Source organism: Balaenoptera musculus, chromosome 7, assembly GCF_009873245.2.
Source record: "Balaenoptera musculus isolate JJ_BM4_2016_0621 chromosome 7, mBalMus1.pri.v3, whole genome shotgun sequence".
In the NCBI taxonomy this organism is placed as follows: domain Eukaryota; kingdom Metazoa; phylum Chordata; class Mammalia; order Artiodactyla; family Balaenopteridae; genus Balaenoptera; species Balaenoptera musculus.
Window position 1 is genome coordinate 58586493 of NC_045791.1, and position 21368 is coordinate 58607860.

The window sequence follows — 21368 nt, forward strand, 5'->3', positions numbered from 1 at the left end:
TAACCTTCAGTACTACACCAACACCTTTATGCATGTACCATCTAATCATCTAGTATAGGGAGTGATTTTTGACCCCCTCCCTACTTTATACCCTGAAGCTATTACTGTCGCTGTTATTCTCTCCAGCTCTGCCCGCACTTTCCATATCATTGTCTGTCTTCTGTACTTTTTCATCAGACTTGCCAAAGAGCAAGACCGCAGGGTAGAAACTAGCCCATGTTAGAAGATTTACAAAAGTGACCACCCTAAGCTGGTTTAAATTAGTTCCATGTCTGTTTTAACTAAACTAGCAAACAGTGAGCTTGTCCTTGCTTAGATTCCACATGGTCCCCCAGCCACTTGCCCTCACAGGGACCTGGGAGTGGCTCAGGAACCCTGGAAGCTGGAAAGTCCCAACCGCTGCCCCTTCCTGCCTTCACTCAGGGAGAGCCCACAGCCAGCCAGCAACCACCGCACCCCACCTCTTCCTACTCCTTTTGGGGGTTTCAGAGTCAGGTGGTGGGGAAGACTCTAGTAAGTCACTCGACTCTCGGAGCATTGAGTCCTCACCTGTAAGTGAGGATGATAATAATACCTATCTCATAAGGATGCAGTGAGCACTGAATGAACCCAGATGCTTCACAAAGCATCTGGAAGCGCTTCACAAATATGGGCTATTGGGGGGGGGGGGTGTGTGTTTGTGTGTGTGTGTGTGTGTGTGTGTTCTCCCAAGGTTCCACTGAGTTTTACACAATCGCAGGATAATTGCAAGGCTATTGTTTGCTTAAACCACACCTGCTGAGTAGAAATAATGCCAAACTCTGCTAAGATATAGGGAAACACTCCTAAACATTTTAAACATATATAGATTTTTTTAAAAATTTAATGTTGAATAGATAACCAACAAGGACCTACTGTATAGCACAGGGAACTATACTCAATATCTTGTAATAACCTATAACGGAAAAAAATCTAAAAAAGGAATATATATATGTTTTCAGTTATTTATATATATGTATATATATATATCACTTTGCTGTACAACTGAAACTAACACAACATTGTAAATCAACTATATTTCAATAACAAAATTTTTTTAAAGCTTAATGTTGTAAGTTTTACAATACTTATGATTAAATCTCCAAAATTTATCCTAAGGTTCTCATTCTTTGAGGAAAGCAAACCTAAAGGTAAAGACAATAACATTTTTTAAGTAAAGTATGGTAAAATATCATTCTCTGAGGTATTAAAACAGCACTTAATTGCTAGACAATTCCTGGTCTTTGACGAGAGTTCACAGCAAAGATATTAAACTGCTGTTGAGGGTTAGACATTTAACTTTCAAGAAGTTAGACTGATGATGATCATTATTTTCAATATTGTTATGCATTTAACCAGCAGATTTCCCACAGAGAGCCAGAGGGTCTAAGAGACCCTGACAGCCACGGTGTGGCAGGCCTGAGGCTGAGACCTAGCTGCTTTGCCCTTGGAGTAAGAGTAGCCCCTGCGTGAGGAGGAAAGGAACCTCCGCCTCCTGACTGGAGTGCACTGTGCAAGTGTCCACAGGTCTGAAGCAGCAGTGGAAGAACCTGGAAACTGCACCTGGGAAGCAGCAGGACAGACCTCTGCTGGAGAGCACAGCCCAGCTCAGGCTGGTCGCTCCACTCAGCTCAAGCACAAAGGGCACTGCTTCCCCAGGGTTCGTCTGCTTCTCCTCACCCCACCCCCAAAGAGGGCTGTGGAGCACTGTGTGCACTGAGATCCATGCCCACCAGTGCTGAGGGCTTTCCCTTGCTGGGGGGGTACGATGGGAGGCTGGCACCCAAGCTTCTCTTCTATTCAGCTGTGTGAGTTCGGGCAAACCCTTCCAACCCTTAGCTGCCTCATCTGTATACACAGGGCTAGGCTAGACGTCTAAGGTCCCCCATCAGTGGAAGAGTCTATGTTTCTCAGGTGACAGCAGATCAAGACCGAAAATACATGTAAAGGAAATTAAAAACTTTACTTTTATAAAAAGTCACCTCACCTCATGGTTAGAAGACTCACAAAAGAGTGGTTCAAGTCACGATTTCACAAACTTAATTACAACTAAACTAAACTAAACTTTACTTCATTAACGCAGATGACAGTAAAAGACGACTTACTGGTGATTCGATGTCCTCTAGGAGTAAAACAGAACAGCGTTCACATTTCAACAGTGTTTGGGCCCGATGCATTATTTTCTTGACAATTTTCTCCAGGTCAGTCTGTTCTTCAAAGAGGTCATTAACCACCTCTAGCAAAGCCTAGGAAAGATAAAGTGGATGTATTTAGGTGGCTAAGGGACTGAATTAAAATTCTTCTCTCAAAATTCCATTTAGTCTTTGCTATAAAAACATAAACATTTTTGTGTGACTAATTTTTAAAGTGTTTATGGTTGTTTTGACACACTTCCATCATTTCATTTTATAACATAGTCTTTTTTTATATGTAAATTTATTTATTTATTTTTGGCTGTGTTGGGTCTTTGTTGCTGCGCGCAGGCCTTCTCTAGTTGCAGCGAGTGGGGGCTACTCTTCGTTGCGGTGTGCAGGCTTCTCACTGCGGTGGCTTCTCTTGTTGCGGAGCACGGGCTCTAGGCACACAGGCTTCAGTAGTTGTGGCACGCGGGCTCAGTAGTTGTGGCTCGAGGGCTCTAGAGCACAGGCTCAGTAGTTGTGGCACACGGGCTTAGTTGCTCCGTGGCATGTGGGATCTTCCCAGACCAGGGCTCGAACCCATGTCCCCTGCATTGGCAGGCGGATTCTTAACCACTGCGCCACAAGGGAAGTCCCTATAACACAGTCTTGAATTGTAAAATGTAACTTGAGAATAGTGCCAGTCCACATAATCCCACATAAATTCCTCATATATCTGTATGACTATATTCCATATAGTTAATGACTACATGATCTCATATAATCATTACTGATAGGCTTTTCCCCTCCTACAGTAGTTTTTCTGCAATGTGACTAGGCATAAAACCAACACTTTTTGGGCTTCCCTGGTGGCGCAGTGGTTGAGAATCTGCCTGCCAATGCAGGGGACACGGGTTCGAGCCCTGGTCTGGGAAGATCCCACATGCCACGGAGCAACTGGGCCCGTGAGCCACAACTACTGAGCCTGCGCGTCTGGAGCCTGTGCTCCGCAACAAGAGAGGCCGCGATAGTGAGAGGCCCGCGCACCGCGATGAAGAGTGGCCCCCCGCTCGCCGCAGCTAGAGAAAGCCCTCGCACAGAAACGAAGACCCAACACAGCCAAAAATAAATAAATAGATAAGTTTAAAAAAAAAAAAGTGGGACAGCTCACTCAAATATTAAAAAAAAAAAAAACCCCAACATTTTATGAATAACAGATACCTGATTCTCTCTAATGCACATTTATTTCAGAAAATTACAAAGCATCTCTTCCTCACCAACCGGAAGAAATAGCTTCATGGTCAAACTCAAGACTTATTTTCACTAATACCCATCTCTCACAGAACTCTTAAAGAATCATAGTGGTGGATGCTAGTTAAGTTTCAGAGCCTTCAAAAATATATATAAAAACTCCATTAATCCTTCTACACAAGAAGTATTGCTTCATCCCAATCTGTCCAGGAGAACATTTAAATACCATTATAATTCTCAAAAAGAAATCACCATTAAAACTTCTATTAAAACAATAGAATGAAAAGCACAAAAATTAAAGAAAAAACTTAAATTCTAACTTGAAAACTGTATACTCATTTAAGAGTGAAATTGTAATAACTTGTCATTTTATCCAGCTAAGTTAGCTTGCAATTTATGCATTGAGATAATATTTATTTAGAATTTTTAATTACATGGATATTTCTGGAGATTGAGGAATAGTGGGCCATTTAAAGGTAGCAGATATTATGCCTCTATCAGAGTGCAATCAGAAAATTACACAGCCAGTGAATTGGCCAGATGCTGCTTTATTCAATAGAATTTAATAAGATGTGCACTCTCCAGTCTGACCTGTCACAAAAGGATTTCATGGGTTTTCAAATTCACATCTATTCTGGTAGATGGTGTTGACTAATTTTCAACTTTGGTAATGAATTTTATTTGTTCTGAAACCATTTGAAACATGTGAACATTTCTTCTCTGAGTCTATTCAGGTAGAAAAGCATTTGAATGAGTTAAGAGATCCATGAAATGAGTCTAGTTCACTGAGCATCTAAAAGAGGACCCAATATCTTGGGTAGCATTTTCTCTAAAGAGAGCTTGTGACTATGGCTAAGGGCCATGCATTGCTCTATGATCCCAAAGCAAAGAGAAACACCAGAAGGTGAAAAAAGTTTTAAGTGTATCCTGTCCGTTTGGCATTTGGACAGCAAATTGCTGTAAGAGGTCAATGTGCAATAATTTCATGTGCAAATATAACATTAAAAATGAGGCAACTGTCTGCATAATTACCAACAAAATCCCCTGTTATTAAGGGAGAAGACATTATTTCCTTAATCATCCAGACTATTTCTTCAGATGGATCATATTAACTGAACAATTATTTAACTTCTCAATTTGTTGTGACTGCATGGATGGGGCCTCTGGGACCCGTATACAAGAACATTTATCTCAGAGGAAAAACTAATTGTGCCTTGAGTTTTGAGTTTTGCACTGACAAATCACATTATAGTAATTTTATTGTTTCTAATTAAAAATTTCTGCTTTACTAACAAGTGATAAAAGTTTCACAAATAACAATGCAGACTATTTTCTCCAAAATAGGAGAAAAAAAGAAGAAAATCTAGGATGACATGCAATTCAACAGACATTGGAAGCCTTGCACACAGCTGAACACTCCCTGCTTCTTGGTGTCACTTGCATTTCCCCACCTCCTTCTTCTTATGACCTTTTTTGCTCCTGGGCTCATCCTTAGACCTCTTCCCTGTCTTACCCATATATTTTCCCCACCTGTAGCCTAGTTTTAAATACCATCTATATGCTGATGGTTCCCAAATATTAATCTCGAGTCTTCACATCTCCCCAAAACTCTAGATTCCTGTATTCAACTATTTACTTGCCACCTGTACAAGCCTAAAGTCGTTTTCACTCATTTCCAATATCAGTAAGCCTTATATATTTTACTGCTAATTTTTTTGTAGAATCTCTCACTTCTCACTGACCAACCACATTATTTCTCCCCCCCCCCCAGTTTTATTGAGATATAATTGACAGAAAACTTTGTGTGAGTTTATGGTGTACAATGTGATGATTTGATACACCTATATATTGCAAAATGATTACTACACTAAGGTTAGCTAACACACCCATCACCTTACATAATAACATTTTTTGTGTGGTAAGAACATTAAGATTTATTCTCTCAGCAATGTTCAAGTACATAATACAGTATCATTAACTATAGTCACTATGCTGAACACTAGATCTCCAGAATTTATCATCTTACAACTGGAAGTTTGTATACTTTGACCAACATTTCTCCTTTTCCCTCACACCCCAATGCCTGGCAACTACCATACTACACTCTGCTTCGTTGAGTTCTGCTTTGCTTTCCATAGATCCAACATATACGTGAGATAATATACTATTTGTCTTTCTCTGTCTGACTTATTTCACTTAGCACAGTGCCCTCAAGTTTCATCCATGGTGTCACAAATGGCAGGAGTTTCTTCTGTATTATGGCTAAATAATATTCCATTGTGTGTGTGTATGTGTGTATCACAATTTTCTTTATCCACTCATCTATTAGTGGACACTTAGGTTGTTTCCATGTCTTGGCTATTGTAAATAATGTTGTAATGAACATGGGAGTGCAGATATTTTTGAGCTAGTGATTTCATTTCCTTTGGATATATACTCAGGAGTGGAGTTGATGGATCATATGGTAATTCTATTTTTAATTTTTTGAGGAACCTCCATATTACTTTCCGTAGGGGTTATACCAATTTATATTCCCATCAACAGTGCACAGAGGGTTCCCTTTTCTCCACATCCTCATCAACACTTGTTATCTCTTACCTTTTTGATAATAGCCATTCTAACAAGTATGAGGTAATATCTCATAGTAGTCTTAATTTGCATTTCCCTAATGATGTTGAGCATCATTTCATGTGTCTATTGGCCATTTGTATGTCTTCTTTGGAAAAATGTCTATTCAAATCCTCTGCCTACTTTTTAATTGGATTACTTTTGTTGTTGTTGTTGTTGCTATTGAGTTGTATGAGTTCCTTATAAATTTTGGATATTAACCACTTATTGATATGTATGATTTGCAAATATTTTCTCCCATTCCATAGGTTGCTTCTTCATTGTGTTGATTGTTTCTTTTGCTGTGAAGAAGCTTTTTAGTTTGATGTAGTCCCACTTTATTTTTGCTTTTGTTGTTTGAGCTTTCATATCGATCCAAAAAAATCACTGGACCTTTTCCCCTACATTTTCTTCTAGGAGTTTTACAGTTTCAGGTCTCACATTTAAGTGTTTAATCTTTTTCAAGTAAATTTTTGTGAGTGATGTAAGACAGAGGTCTAATTTCATTCTTTTGCATGTGAATATCCAGGTTTCTCAACACCATTTATTGAAAAAAAACTACCTTTTCCCCATTGAGTATTCTTGGCTCCCTTGTCAAATAGATGTTGACTATATATGTATGAGTTTATTTCTGGGCTCTTGATTCTATTCCATTGGTCTATGTGTCTGTTTTTAGTGCCAGTACCATACTATTTTGATTACTATAGCATTGAAGTATAGTTTTAAATCAAGAAGTGTGATGCCTCCAGCTTTGTTCTTCTTTCTCAGGATTGTTTTGGCTATTTGAGGTCTCTCCTCTCTGCTCTCTAGACACATGGACCAAGGTTTCTCCTACCCCAGGGCCTTTGCACTTGATATTTCCACTGCCTGGAATGTTCTTCCCAGATCTTTGTGTGGCTTTACTCCTTCATTTAATTCAGGTCTCTGCTCAAATATCATCTCTTTATAGACACCTTCTTGATCACCTTCTGAAATAAACATCCTCCGAAATTATCCTTCAGCAACCAGTCTGTATTCCATTACCTCACTTCATTCTTCTTCATAGCACTTATCACTACCTGATACTATACTAATTTTTATTTGCTTGTTTGTCTATTATCTACTGTTCCCACTAAAATAGTAAGTTCTATGAAGGCAGGAGCTTTGGATGGACAGTGTCTGAAGAGTACCACAAAATAAGTATTTGTTGAGCGCGTAAATTAATACATGAGGATGCAAAGAGTGTTCCTTAAGGAATTTAAAATGTAGTTGGAGAGGAAGGCCATCAATACATATTATACAGTGTGGTAAGTGCCCACAATAAAACAATGGTGGTATATACAAGGCAAAACAACAAGCAAAGGAAAGATTAAGTGGAAGACTGAGCTGGGTCCTGAAGGAAATGCAAGGCAAAAGCAGTGGGAGGAAGAAGGTGGACATGAGGCATTGAAGGCAGAGGAAGAAATATTACTAAGGGAATGAGAAAGTGAAACAGACTGTTTTCTGGAAACTGGGGACTGTATTGCTGGGGTGTCCAATGAAAGGAGGAGAATGGTAAGACATGGGGCTAAAGATGACAACAGGATCCAAGTTAGAGAAAACAGGTGGTATGCTGTGCTAAAGAAGATAGCTGTAGCTGTCAATTGTTTCCTGTGAAATATTCATAAATCATAATGCTTAGCAAATTAATCTTTTAATCAATTTGATAATCAATTAACTGAGGGTTTCCAACCTTTCTGAACATCTTCTTGTTAAATATATTTCTAAATTGTGACAGTAACTTCCCTATATTTAAAAGTATAGTGAGCCTAATATAATTTAATCTGTATTTGATCATTTCACAATTATTTGAGCACCAGTCTTTGTTTTTGTTTTGTTTTGTTTTTTACTATTTAACCCTATAATTGGTGAAGGTATATGAGGTCAATCCCTCTGTGTGAGTTTCTTTATAATCCTATAAGATGGTGTTTGCAGCATTATTGTCCAGTTACCTTGTGATGCTCTTCCAGGAAAACTTTCAATTCAAAATTTGTGATGTGGGGTGAAATCATTTGTAACATACCTTGCTTCTTAAGGGAACCAAATTGTAAAAAAATCACTAAATTGTGTTATTGTTTCAAAGCTATAAGTAAGCAAGAATATATCTGCTGCCTTGAAGTATAGATGTGAAATTAATTTCCTTTTTAAAAGAAGCTATTTCCTGCAAACAACAACAGAGAATTTATATCCACTTCCATTTGGGTTTATTGCTTAAAGGGGATCTTCAACCATAGACTTGAAGGATTATACAAATAAAAAGGATTCCTGGACTATTCAAAGATCATCTGCTGTTTTTAAAAGACATAATGACTCACAGACACTTGAAAGAGAGCTTTGAGGGTTGTCAGCAATGTTTCTTTCTACTCACCCTGCTTCTTTCATATTCTTTCCTTGAGGCAGCAAATAGCTGAGCATTAGATATGGCAATTCCGCAAAATGGAAGATACATCTGCATAACCTGGGGGCAAAGAGAGTGTTATGAACATTAAAACACAAAAATATGGAACTAAATTCCACATTTCCTTCATATGCCTGATTTCAATACTATCTTTTCAACCACAGAGACTGAGTATGGTGTTGTTGATACTAGTATCTTAACTTCAGAGAGAATATTTTTCAGAGTTAACTAGGGACAGTCAAGCTTTAACTAGGGACAGTCACATCTATGAAGATATAAAGTGAAGCAACAGACTGTGATGGCTGTGATACAGGAACTGTGTCTAAATCATCTTTGTATTCCTTCCTTGATCAATGAAAAATGAGTAAATGAAGTCTGATATATTTAGAATTTAAGGCAATGCCCATACTCACACTTGGAGGTAGGCAGGATATAAGCCAATTTCTTTGTACACATGTATCCATAGCAGGGATCTCAGCTTGACGCCAGAACTCTGTCAGCTACAGACTTAAGCATGCCTGTTAGGATGGGCCCAGTAGGAACTTAGGGGCCAGAAGGCCTAGGAGCCTCATGCAGAAGGGTTCAAACTGAACCCACTGCTCTGTTGCTATAACTACCCAGGAAAGGCTGGGTACCCTTTAAGAAAGCACTCCTCCTGTGGGAAGAAACAGCTACGTGCGATGGGCCTGATCCTACCAAAGATTTTCTTATTACAGGGGGTCTAGGTCTAGGGATTCTCAGTAATTCCTGGCACTCTCACTCAAATTCATCTCCAGAATCTCTGATTCCAGAGAGAGAGAGAGAATGTCTCGAGTAAAAACCGAAAGAATTCTTTCCGTAAACTCTTCACAACGTAGGACATTGTGAAAAGAGACAATGCTTTGGGACTTTTCTAAAGTAGAGGGAAAAGGGCATGTGGGCATGTTTTATATGACAGTCAGTTTCTCTCTCTGTCTCTCTGTCTCTCTCTCACACACTCACCATGATGCCACGTCAAGAGGCAGCAGCAAAACCGAGCAGTTCCTGCCATGCCCAGAAGAGGGCAGTGCAGTGCTCACCGTGGGTGAGGGATGAAAACAGCAGAGGCAGATCCACCCAGGAGCAAGCGTGAGACACCCCTGGAATACCCAGAACAGAATTACCTGGAGTGGGAGGTGCTTTTGTAGAGGGGCTGGAGGTGAACAAAAGATGATTGGCACTTCACAATCCCTATCATTTCTTTCCTATTAAAATCTTGCTTTGGCTACCTGGACATACTCAACTCTGACACAGTGTCCCTAAAAGTAATTCAGAATTTTGTAGAAGTGAATGCTGAGACCCCACTTTTTTACCGAGATATAGTTGATGTAGAATATTATATAAGTTTCAGGTGTACAACATAGTGATTCACAATTTTTAAAGGTTATGTTCCACTCATAGTTATTATAAAATTTTGGCCAAATTCCCTGTGTAGTATAATATATCCTTGTAGCTTATTTTATACATAATAGTTTGTTCCTCTTAATCCCCTACCCCTATCTTGTCTCTCTCCTCACTGGTAACCAATAACTTGTTCTCTATATCTGTGAGTCTGCTTCTTTTTTGGTATATTCACTAGTTTGTTTTATTTTTTAGATTCCACATGTAAGTGATAACATACAGTATTTGTCTGTCTCTGTCTGACTTATTTCACTTAGCATAATGCCCTCCAAGTCCATCCATGTTGCTGCAAATGGCAAAATTTCATTCCTTTTTTTTATGACTCGGTAGTATTCCATTGTGTGTGTGTGTGTGTGTGTGTGTGTGTGTGTGTGTATACACACACACACACCCCACATCTTCTTTATCCATTCCTCTGTTGACGGACACTTAGATTGCTTCCATATCTTGGCTATTGTAAATAATGCTGCTATGAACATTGGGGTGCATGTATCTTTTTGAATTAGTGTTTTTGCTTTTTTCAGATATCAATCCAGGAGTGGGATTGCTGGGTCATATGGTAGTTCTATTTTTAGCTTTTTGAAAAACCGTCATACTGTTTTCCACAGTGGCTGCACCAATTTATGTTCCCACCAACAGTGTACAAAGGTTCCCTTTTCTCTACATCTTTGTCGACATTTGTTATTTGTGGTCTTTTTGATGACAGCCATTCTGATAGGTGTGAGGTGATAGCTGAGACCCCACTTTTAAAGGGAGAATTAAGGTATTGAATAGAGGTTAAAAAAAATCAGTGAATTGATTTTTACAGATATTTTCAGGATAAATTCCTTTACTGACTCTGATACAAAATAAACTAATATTTAATGAGGACCTGTTATGTGCCAGACACTCTCAATTCATTTCTTCATTTGAATCTCACATCACCTCCTCATGGAGGAACATCATGACCGTTTTAGAGATCAGGAAACCCAGGAAACTTGCTCAAACCTACAAAGGAACTCAAGTCATCTAATTCTACAACTGGTGACCATTCCTTACAACATGTTGCCTTCCAGACCTAGATGTTATTTCTGTCACCCGCTCTTCCTGCCAGTCCCCCTCATGTCTTAGGAAGTATGTTGATAAGTCGTATAAAGCTGTTGACATAAAGCTGCCAGATATACTGCCAGAATTTCCCTGCCTTTAGCCAGAATGGGACCACTTTCAGCATCACCTACACACACACAGAGCACCTTCCTTGCAGTTTTCTGGGGGTTTTTTTCTACCGGGGAGACAGTGACTATGATGGAGGTGGAAGGGAGAAGATATGGTTAACTTTCCACTTCTTCCTTCCTTCCTCCCTCTCTCCTGCCCTCTCTCCTTTCTTTCCTTCCTCCTTCCCTGCATTTATTTGCCTTCTGGGGCCAAGTATTATATAAGGTCAAGCAAGTAGGAAGAAGAGAATGACTAAAGGAACATGTGAAATATATATAAATATATATATATATATGTATATATATATATATATACATAAAACTGAAGTTTACTATTGATGGAGACGATATATAACTTCATGACACACTGAAAACTGAAAGGGGGTCTTTACTTACCAAGGGAATGATCTACACTGTGTCATTCACTGGCACAACAATTCAACACTCGGGCCACACTCAGCTCCATTATGGATAATTATATGACAATCTATAGAATTTCTAAATACATGTGCAGGAGAAGTGGTCAAATACATTTTGAAAGAAGGGAGTAAGAAGAAGCTGAAGCATTATGGAAATAGGAGATAATGAAAAATAAAAATATTTTTATATCTTTTTTCCATTCCAGTGCGAAAGATGTCTTTTTTAGAAAAAGATACACTGTTCTATTCTGCTCTTTCTGAAATCCCCCTCCTCCAAGAAAAAATACTAATTTGGCCTTCACCATCTAGTTTCTGAATGCCAAAAGGTCTAAAAAGCCTTAATGACTAAAAAGCTAATGAGTCTGTACACCCTTGTGCAGCACTTTTCAGCTTGAAAGCACTTTATGAACATTGGCTAATTAATCTTTACAACATCCCACTCAGAAAGGTAGTTAAACTGAAAATCATTAAACAGTGTGAAAAAGTCACTTTAGCCCTGGAAACTCATGAAAAGTATCACTAATAAGCATAAAATCTGAGCACTGGGACTGTCCATCAATATCTTAAAGAAAGACAGTAGGTACTGAGCACTTTCAAACTTGCAGACCACAGAGAAAGGCTATTCAAGTCCCATGGTCTGGTCTGGTCCAATTATATATCATTAAAGAACACTGGAGGTCTACACTGGAGGTTCACAGTGAGGGGCCTGGGGCCATCCCCTTTATGGACCCCACTCCTGAAAGCAACACAGCTGGAGGGGCCACATCACTGTCAGCCAAATTAATGGTGAGGGGATTGCCCACCAACACCTCGTTTCTCTGCACAGATCCTGAGATCTGTGCTCTCAAGTCACTTCTGCCCTCAGGCATTAACTGTAAGGCAAAGCTTCACTGATTCAAGCCACACTGATTTTGGAACTGGGGATGTTTTAATAATTGTAATTCAAAAGCTAAATAAACTCTTCAAGTAGAATGATTTGGAAAATAAGTTATCAAAATAGGAAACAGTCACAGCATTTTCACATAATGAAACACTTTCTACGTCTTTCAGAAATAGAATATTTGAAATAGTAAAAAATTACTTTGAAGTTTTCTAGAAACTCCAGAGGAAATTCCTGCTTCCATAGGTTAGTTTAGTTCACTGTAATTCTGTTTCTATGCAAATTCAGTAAAGACATATGTCGGGTTTTTATTTCGAGAATCAGAATTACAAGTGCATCTTGTCAGATCACACCAAAGTATATACTCTTGGCTAAAGCATGCCTTTTTCTCTCAGAGCTGTGCCCTCTTTGAAGAAAAGTCTCCAAAAAGTACACAGAGGCATAAAGTACCAACTTTGTTTAAAAAAACATTGGCATGGAGTAGATGATCCAATTACATATTTTTTTGCAACTGTCTACTTTAAGAATTAACACTCATAAAGAGAATGGGGTGGGAGGAGAATTGTATTCACAAAAGATGCAGGAGAGCAAGATGGCAAATGAGGAAGGAAAAGTTCACTGGTCCTCCACTTTCTCTTCGTAGGAGAGGGGGATATAAGTGCTTCTGCTCCTGCCCCTGGGTATCAAAGCTGGGCCCCCAGAAGAATTGGACTGAGCACCCTTCCAACTATCCTCACCTCTCTCCTTGAAGCTAGTATTGGCTAAAATATCCACAAGAGGACAAGCTTCTCCACGGTAGACAGGTCGAGTCCAATTCCTGGCAAGTAGCCGGACAACATCAAATACTTTCTTGGACTTTTTAGAGGCTCTGGTCTGCGGAGCACCTGAATCATACAGGTACTAATCACATCAACCGATAATCTTATCTCTATGTGACCCCATTCCCCACCTCCGAGACTTTGGAAAAATAACCCTCTCATGTCCACAGGCAGTTCTGAATTCCCACCCTCTTATTCACAGATATCGAAGGGAAAACCCTGAAAGAACCCATTCCAGGAGCTGTGTCCTTTCTAAGATAATTTGGAATGTCATAAGATTTCAACAGAAAATAAAAGTACTCATAGTTCCACCACTCAGAGGTAACCACCATTAACATTTTGGAGACCATCATTCAAGTTTTCCTCTCTCTCTTTCTCTCTTCACATAAACTCGAATAGGCGTATTATATAATAATAATAATCCTATATGTAATATTTTGCTATCTGCTTTTTTCACTTTTTATAACCAGTTATCACTTATAATAGCCAATTTTTATGGATGCAAAAATATCCCATTGTGTAGTCTGGAAAAAGAAAATGCATGGAGAAACAAAGTAGATTAGTGGTTGCCTTGCAATTAAATTTTTGCACATCCCATGATTATTTTCTTAAAATAAAGCCCTAATATTTGAACTTATTTATTTAACACACGTTTACATGGCACTTCCTCTGAATCAGGCAATATTCTGAATGATTTACTAATGTTAATTCATTGATGTGTGTACACTTTTAAATAACTCCTAACAATAAACACATTTTTAGTTTTTGTTTAAAAAAATCCAACAGTATAGAAGTACATACAGTAAAAAAACTGCAGATCCCCCTTCGTTTCCTGTCCTGCTACCCACTCCTCTCCCAAGGAACAACCGCTATTAGCATTTACAGTGTATTCTTCTGGGTACTTTTTTAATGAACTGCATACATATAATATCTAGTTTTAGGGTGGTGGTAAACACAATAGGAATCAGACTGTGGGTTATGTTCTATGCCTTCTTTTTCACCTGGCAATATATCTTGGAAATCATTGTCAGTTACTTAATTCTTTTAATCTCTGCCTAATATTCTAGGGGGTGGATGTACCTATTAGTAGACGTTCACATTGTTTCCTAATTTTGCCTTATTACAAATAACACTGCCATAAACTTTCTTACAAATATATCTTTGTTCAGCTGGACAATACTTCTGTTGGACAGAGTCCTAGAAGTGAAATTTTAAGGTTGCAGAATATGTGCATTAAAAAAATCTTAAGAGCTACTGCCAAACCAGCCTCCAAAAACACTACCAATTTATATTCCCACTAAGAGTAATGCCCTACTCATGTAACATTGGGTATTATTATCCTTTTAAAATTATGCCTATATGATCGATCAAATCAATACTCATTTTTGTATTAACTTACATTTATTAGATTACTAGTGATATTGAACACTTTTCATAATTTGTTGGTTATCTTTTTTTTTCTTAATGTGCCCTATTTATCTTTTCTTACTGGACATTCATCTATCTTTATTGTTTAGTAAGGACTCTTTATATTCTAAGAATATTAACCATCTTTCATTTTTGAAAATCATGACTCTTTCTTGATAATTAGCAATTGCCATCTATGTGATATGGTCCAATGGGTCTACAAGCTATGATTGCTTTGTCTAAGATGAATAGATATTATGGCTCAGTAAACTTGGCCTACTCCTTCTCACTGTGTGAAGAAATTTTACAGCAATATCTACCTATGTAACTCTGTCAAGGTTATTTTTGTAAGTAGGTTGACCTACATATCTCAGCCTGCCCAGTTGCTCTGTTCATTTTTGTAACTCCAAGTTCCTGTAAGAAATCAGTTTAAGCTACGTTTTGATCCAGGCATTCTTGAGTCTTAACTATTAACATTGTTATGATCTCTCCACTTACCAAGCATAGGTATAAATGCAGGAAGACACACTATATAGTAATTTAGTCATGGTATCAACATCCTGATGCTAGAAAAATTCTATTATATCACAATCAATGTATGAACAGAAAAAATTCTCTTAGACTATTTTCTGATGAGAAATACATACACTTTTCTTTACATTTGAAATATAGTCACATGATTTCTTCCTATTAGCAGCACAATACTTCCTTTAACCATCTCATTTATCTAGCGCCTTGTTTTTTATAACTCATGGTTCTTAAAGTAGTGGACATTTTATATAAATGGAATCACACAATATTTGGCCTTTTGTGTCTGGCTGACTGCTTTCACGTAGTATACTGTTTACAAGGTTCATCCATGTTATAACATGTATCAGTAGTTCATTCCTTTAAAATTTTCTTTTAATTAATAGACTTTATTTTTTAGAGCAGTTTTAGTTTTACCCAAAAGTTGAGTAGAAAGCACAGAGATTTCCCATATACCTTCTTCCCTCCCGCAACATACACAGTTTCCCCAATTATTAACATCTTACATTAGTGTGGCACATTTGTTAAAATTAGTGAGTCAATATTGATACATTACTATGAACTAAAGTTCACAGTCTATGTTAGGGCTCAATCTTTGAGTTGCATATTCTATGTGTTTTGACACATGTATAATGACATGTACCCACCATTAGAATGTCATGCAGAATAGTTTCATTGACCTAAAAATTCCTTGTGCTCTATTCTTTCCTCCCTCCCTCTCGCTAAGCCCTTGGCAATCAGTGATCTTTTTACTGACCCCACAGTTCTGCTGTTTCCAGAATGTCATATGGTTGGAATCATATAGTATGTAGCCTTTTCATATTGGCTTCTTTCACTTAGCAATATCCATTTAAGGTGTCTTCATGTTTTTTCATGGTTGGATAGCTCATTTTTTTAAATCACTGAATAATAGTCCATTATATGGATGTACTACAGTTTGTTTATCCATTCACCTATTAAAGGACATCTTGGTTGCTTCCAAGTTTTGGCAATTTTGAATAAAGCTGCTCTAAACCATTCAGGTGTGTTGTGGTATCTCCTTGTTGTCTTAATTTGCAGTTCCCTCATGACATGTGATGTTAAGCATCCTTTCATATGTTTATTTGCTACCTGTATACCTTCCTTGGTGAGGTATCTGTTCAGATCTTTTGCCCATTTTTTAATTGAGTTGCTCGCTTATTGTTGTGTTTTAATTCTTTATATATTTTGGATACCAGTCCTTTATAAGCTATGTGTTTTGCAAAGATTTTCTCCCAGTCTGTAGCTTATCTGTTCATCACATGTAATTTCTGTATAAAGCTTAACCAGACTTTTTGTTGGTTTCTATTCTGATTCCAGAGAACTTTAGGCTTAATACAAAGTTGTAATGTATTTCCTCATCTACTCTCGACCTTATCTCATTATCAGTCCACACAGGACGATATCTTTTTTCCTAGGCCCAAGGAAAAAGGCATGTTTTGTCTGTGGAGGCAAGTCATTTGCTGGAGTTTTTCATTCTGTCCTTTCTGAGAGACCTTAGGCCCTTCCTCTCTATCATCATCATTTCTGTCTCCTGTGTCCAACTCCTCTCCTCTCCCTTCAAAGGGGAATGTGTTCCCCTTCACCTGGTATTGCTGTTTCCATCTTCACTGTGTGACCTACATCTGCTTGTCTTCAGGTCCTCACATCCTACCTTCTAGCTTACAATCTTCAGTCTACAGGAAGATTGTCTATAACTTTCCAATCACCAGATCATAAGATCCATCAACTATTCTAAGTTCTCTCTGAAGCCTTTAACACTTGATCACCAGCTAGATATTAAAACCTTGGTTTCCATGTACTATACACTCCTATTTCTCTTTCTGTGTTTCTGATTCCCCCATTTAAGTTATAATTCCAGATTCAGTCTTTGGCCTTCTAATCTTCTTTTTTACAATTTCCCTCTAAGGATTGATTTATTCATACAATATAAGAATCCTACAAAATAAGGTGGGTTGGCCATGCAAGGATTAACCTTTGACCAAGAGTTAGCTAGAAAAGACAACAAACTTGGTACAGCCAGATATTTAAGGTAGCTGAGAAACTTCCTCCTGCTTACTTGCTTCTCCTACCTCACTCTTGCACTTTGGTCCATGGCTAATTCCTTTTGCCTCTGACTTCATTCTCCTATTTTCCTACCCCATTTCCTCTCAGCCCCTCTCTGCTATTTCTCAGATTTAGGTTTTGGAGTTTCTGATCCTGATCCAACAACTTGAGTTCTGAAAACATTTGCTTCCTCTATCTTATAGTCTAATTTTAGCATTCCTGGTCCTAAATTGAACTCAACTCTGAATTCAACCATATTAAATAAATAGGTGCCAAAGTCTTTTTCTCTTACCTGTGTCTCAGTGGTAACCTGTGGGATGATTCTAAAGTTGGTGCTCTGGTGCTGACCTTTTCTCTGTGCTGTAGCTCCACATCACCAGTTGCCTAAAGGACATTTCAACTTGGAAGTCTGTTTACTGCCTTAAACTCAGCATTCCAAAACCAAGCTTGTCATTTCAATCCCCCTCTCTTCCTGAAGAAAGAGCTTCCTTCTCCAAAATGCCCTATGTGCCAAAAGAACCATTAATGATTGAATCACCCACTTCCAAACCTTGAAGACCTCTTGGATTGTTGTCCATAAATAGGCATAAGCACATCATAGCAATTCAGCAGTTTTTGAAGCCTCCATCTCCATACCATTGAGCTTCTCTGGCTCAGCACTACCATCCCTCACCATCTCTGAATTATTTTAACTGTAGCCAAGACGCTCTCATCCTTACAATGTGTCAAGAACTCATTAACCTCAGGTTTCCCATCCAGAAAAGTCATGAGTTTAAACACACTGACTGTTCATCCCAATGTTTCCTGTTGTCATAAGTAAAGAAGATAAGAAACTATATAAAGGCCTTACACATATAAAAAACTAGGTTTTTTTAAAACTACTTTTGTATGAGCATTTTTATACCACGCACAGTAATTTTTTAAAATCTCATTAGAAGCTCTTCAGAAAGTATCTCCAATATTTAAGACTATGGCTAAGTATTTTATAGATGCTTATGGAAGATATGTAATAATCTCAGGAAAAATAGTGAGGAAATATAAAATTGCTATTCAGAGAAACACATGAGATCTAGAGGGGATTCTTCTACTTATCTATTTTGTTGTCATTTTCCAAAAATAATTTGTCATCAAAATGCAACACCAATGACATGGATAATAAACCACACTATTTTTTAATTTCCAGCAATAATCTCCAGTGGAGAAGAAACAGAGAAGGCTATGAAACATATGCTTAGAGCATTAATATTTAATTAATGTAATAGGACCCTGAAATGAATATTATAAATGTAAAAGCCTTGTAAGTTGTGTCTATGCAACTAAAATACAGAAATGGTACCGAGTAAATTCAGGACATTCTTAATGGACAACCTTGAACACAGAGAGAGCTTAAAGCTTGGCCTAACAACAAAGAGAAATTTGGAAGGGCTAATCGTTTATTACCAGAGTGGCATATCAATCCAAAGAGGTGAGGGAGAAGCATTCCATGTGGTTCATCAGTAGTTCAGCCAAGGTCTCTCATTCTGTATCTTAGAACAGTCTAGCTGACAAGCTAGGAAGCAATCTTCAAAACCATAATGCGTTACTGCCCCCATCCTCACTTCCCACTTTCACCCATGTTCAGTCAGTCGGCAATAGTGTCTCATCGCTTCCTTTAGGTGCTATTTATCTTCATAATTCAACTATTTATTTTCAGGGGTAGATTCCATATGAGTAAGCCAAAGAACAAAAATTCAAACCCAAAGAAACAGATGGAAGGAAGGAATTAATAAAAATAAAATCTGAAAATAATCAATGGGAAAACAACCAGCAAAACTGATAAATTATTCCAGAAAAGGTCCTTGTAGAGAAAATCAATAAAACATATATAGATCACTAGCTAGTTTAATCAGGGGAAAAAGGGACTTCCCTGGTGGGCCAGTGGTTAAGACTCTACACTCCCAATGCAGGGGCATGGGTTCGATCCCTGGTGGGGGAACTAAGATCCCTCATGCTGCATGGTGTGGCCAAAAAACAAAAAGAATAAGGGGGAAAAACCCACAAATATACTAAAACAGAAATGATAAAGAAAATATAATCACAGCCGAAGAAAAAAATAAAAGAACTATGATAGACTCTCCACACAACTCTAAGCATATATATTTGAAAAGTTATATATTGGCAAGTTCTGAATTTTAAGGAAAATATAAATTAACAAAATTGAATCAAACAAAATGAGAAAATGAGTAAAGCAGTCACCACAGAAATAAATCATAGAGAAAGTTGTAATGGAATCATTCTCAGAAAAGGTGTCAGGTGTAGATGGCTTCATAGGCAAATTCTTTCAAACCTTAAAAAACAAGGTACTTCATATGCTATTCAAACTATTCCAGAATCCAGAGAAATACAGAAAACCCTCAAATATTTTTTGAAGACACAATAATTCTGACAGCATATCCTAATAAAAATAGCACAGATCGGGCTTCCCTGGTGGCGCAGTGGTTGAGAATCTGCCTGCCAATGCAGGGGACACGGGTTCAAACCCAGGTCTGGGAAGATCCCACATGCCGCGGAGCAACTAGGCCCGTGAGCCACAATTACTGAGCCTGCGCGTCTGGAGCCTGTGCTCCACAACAAGAGAGGCCGCGACAGTGAGAGGCCCGCACACCGCGATGAAGAGTGGCCCCCGCTTGCCACAACTAGAGAAAGCCCTCGTACAGAAACGAAGACCCAACACAGCCATAAAAATAAAATAAAAATTAAATTAAATTAAAAAAAAAAAGAAAGAAAAAACTGTTGCCTCCACTATAAAAAACAAAAAAAGCACAGATCATTTTAGAGGATTGGTTCAAGATGGTGGAGTAGAAGGACATGCTCTCACTCCCTCTTTACAGAACACCGGAATCACAACTAACTGCTGAACAATCATTGACAGGAAGACAATGGAACTCTCCAAAAAAGATACCCCACATCCAAAGACAAAGGAGAAGCCGCAATGAGATGGTAGGAGGGGCGCTATAACAATAAAATCAAATCCTATAACTGCTGGGTGGGTGACTCACAAACTGGAGAACATTTATACCACAGAAGTCCACCCACTGGAGTGAAGGTTCTGAGCCACACGTCAGGCTTCCCAACCTGGGGGTTTGGCAATGGGAGGAGGAATTCCTAGAGAATCAGACTATGAAGGCTAGCAGGATTTGATTGCAGGACTTTGACAGGACTGGGGGAAACAGAGACTCCACTCTTGGAGGGCACACACAAAGCGGTGTGTGCATCGGGACCCAGGGGAAGGAGCAGTGACCGCAGGGGAGACTGAACCAGACCTACCTGCTAGTGTTGGAGGGTCTCCTGCAGAGGTGGGAGGCAGCTGTGGCTCATTGCGGGGACAAGGACGCTGGCAGCAGAAGTTCTGGGAAGTACTTGGCGTGAGCCCTCCCAGAGTCTGCCATTAGCCCCACCAAAGAGCCCAGGTAGGCTCCAGTGTTGGATTGCCTCAGGCCAAACAACCAACAGGGAAGGAACCCAGCCCCACCCATCAACAGTCAAGCGGATTAAAGTTTTACTGAGCTCTGCCCACCAGACCAACAGTCAGCTCTACCCACCACCAGTCCCTCCCATCAGGAAGCTTGCACAAGCCTCTTAGATAGCTTCATCCACCAGGGGGCAGACAGCAGAAGCAAGAAGAACTACAATCCTGCAGCCTGTGGAACAAAAACCACATTCACAGAAAGATAGACAAGATGAAAAGGCAGAGGGCTATGTACCAGATGAAGGAACAAGACAAAACCTCAGAAAAACAACTAAATGAAGTGGAGATAGGCAACATTCCAGAAAAAGAATTCAGAATAATGATAGCGAAGATGATCCAGGACCTCAGAATAAGAATGGAGGCAAAGACCGAGAAGATGCAAGAAATGTTTAACAAAGACCGAGAAGAATTAAAGAACAAACAAAGAGAGATGAACAATACAATAACTGAAATGAAAACTACACTACAAGGAATCAATAGCAGAATAACTGAGGCAGAAGAACGGATAAGTGACCTGGAAGACAGAATGCTAGAATTCCCTGCTGAGGAACAGAATAAAGAAAAAAGAATGAAAAGAAATGAAGGTAGCCTAAGAGACCTCTGGGACAACATTAAACGCAACAACATTCACATTATAGGGATCCCAGAAGGAGAAGAGAGAGAGAAAGGATCAGAGAAAATATTTGAAGAGATTATAGTCGAAAACTTCCCTAACATGGGAAA

General features: G+C 38.7%; 1 protein-coding gene across 1 annotated transcript in view; it reads right to left on the reverse strand.

The window, feature by feature from the left end:
* The window catches only part of PDE11A (phosphodiesterase 11A), a 434307-nt gene that overhangs the window by 265025 nt on the left and 147914 nt on the right, over positions 1-21368 (reverse strand). The window contains exons 3-4 of the mRNA XM_036858971.1: positions 8380-8469; positions 2124-2264 (exon numbers count right to left, since the gene is read on the reverse strand). Of these exons, the coding sequence (XP_036714866.1) occupies positions 2124-2264; positions 8380-8469 (231 nt within the window). The remainder of the gene's footprint in view (positions 1-2123; positions 2265-8379; positions 8470-21368) is intronic.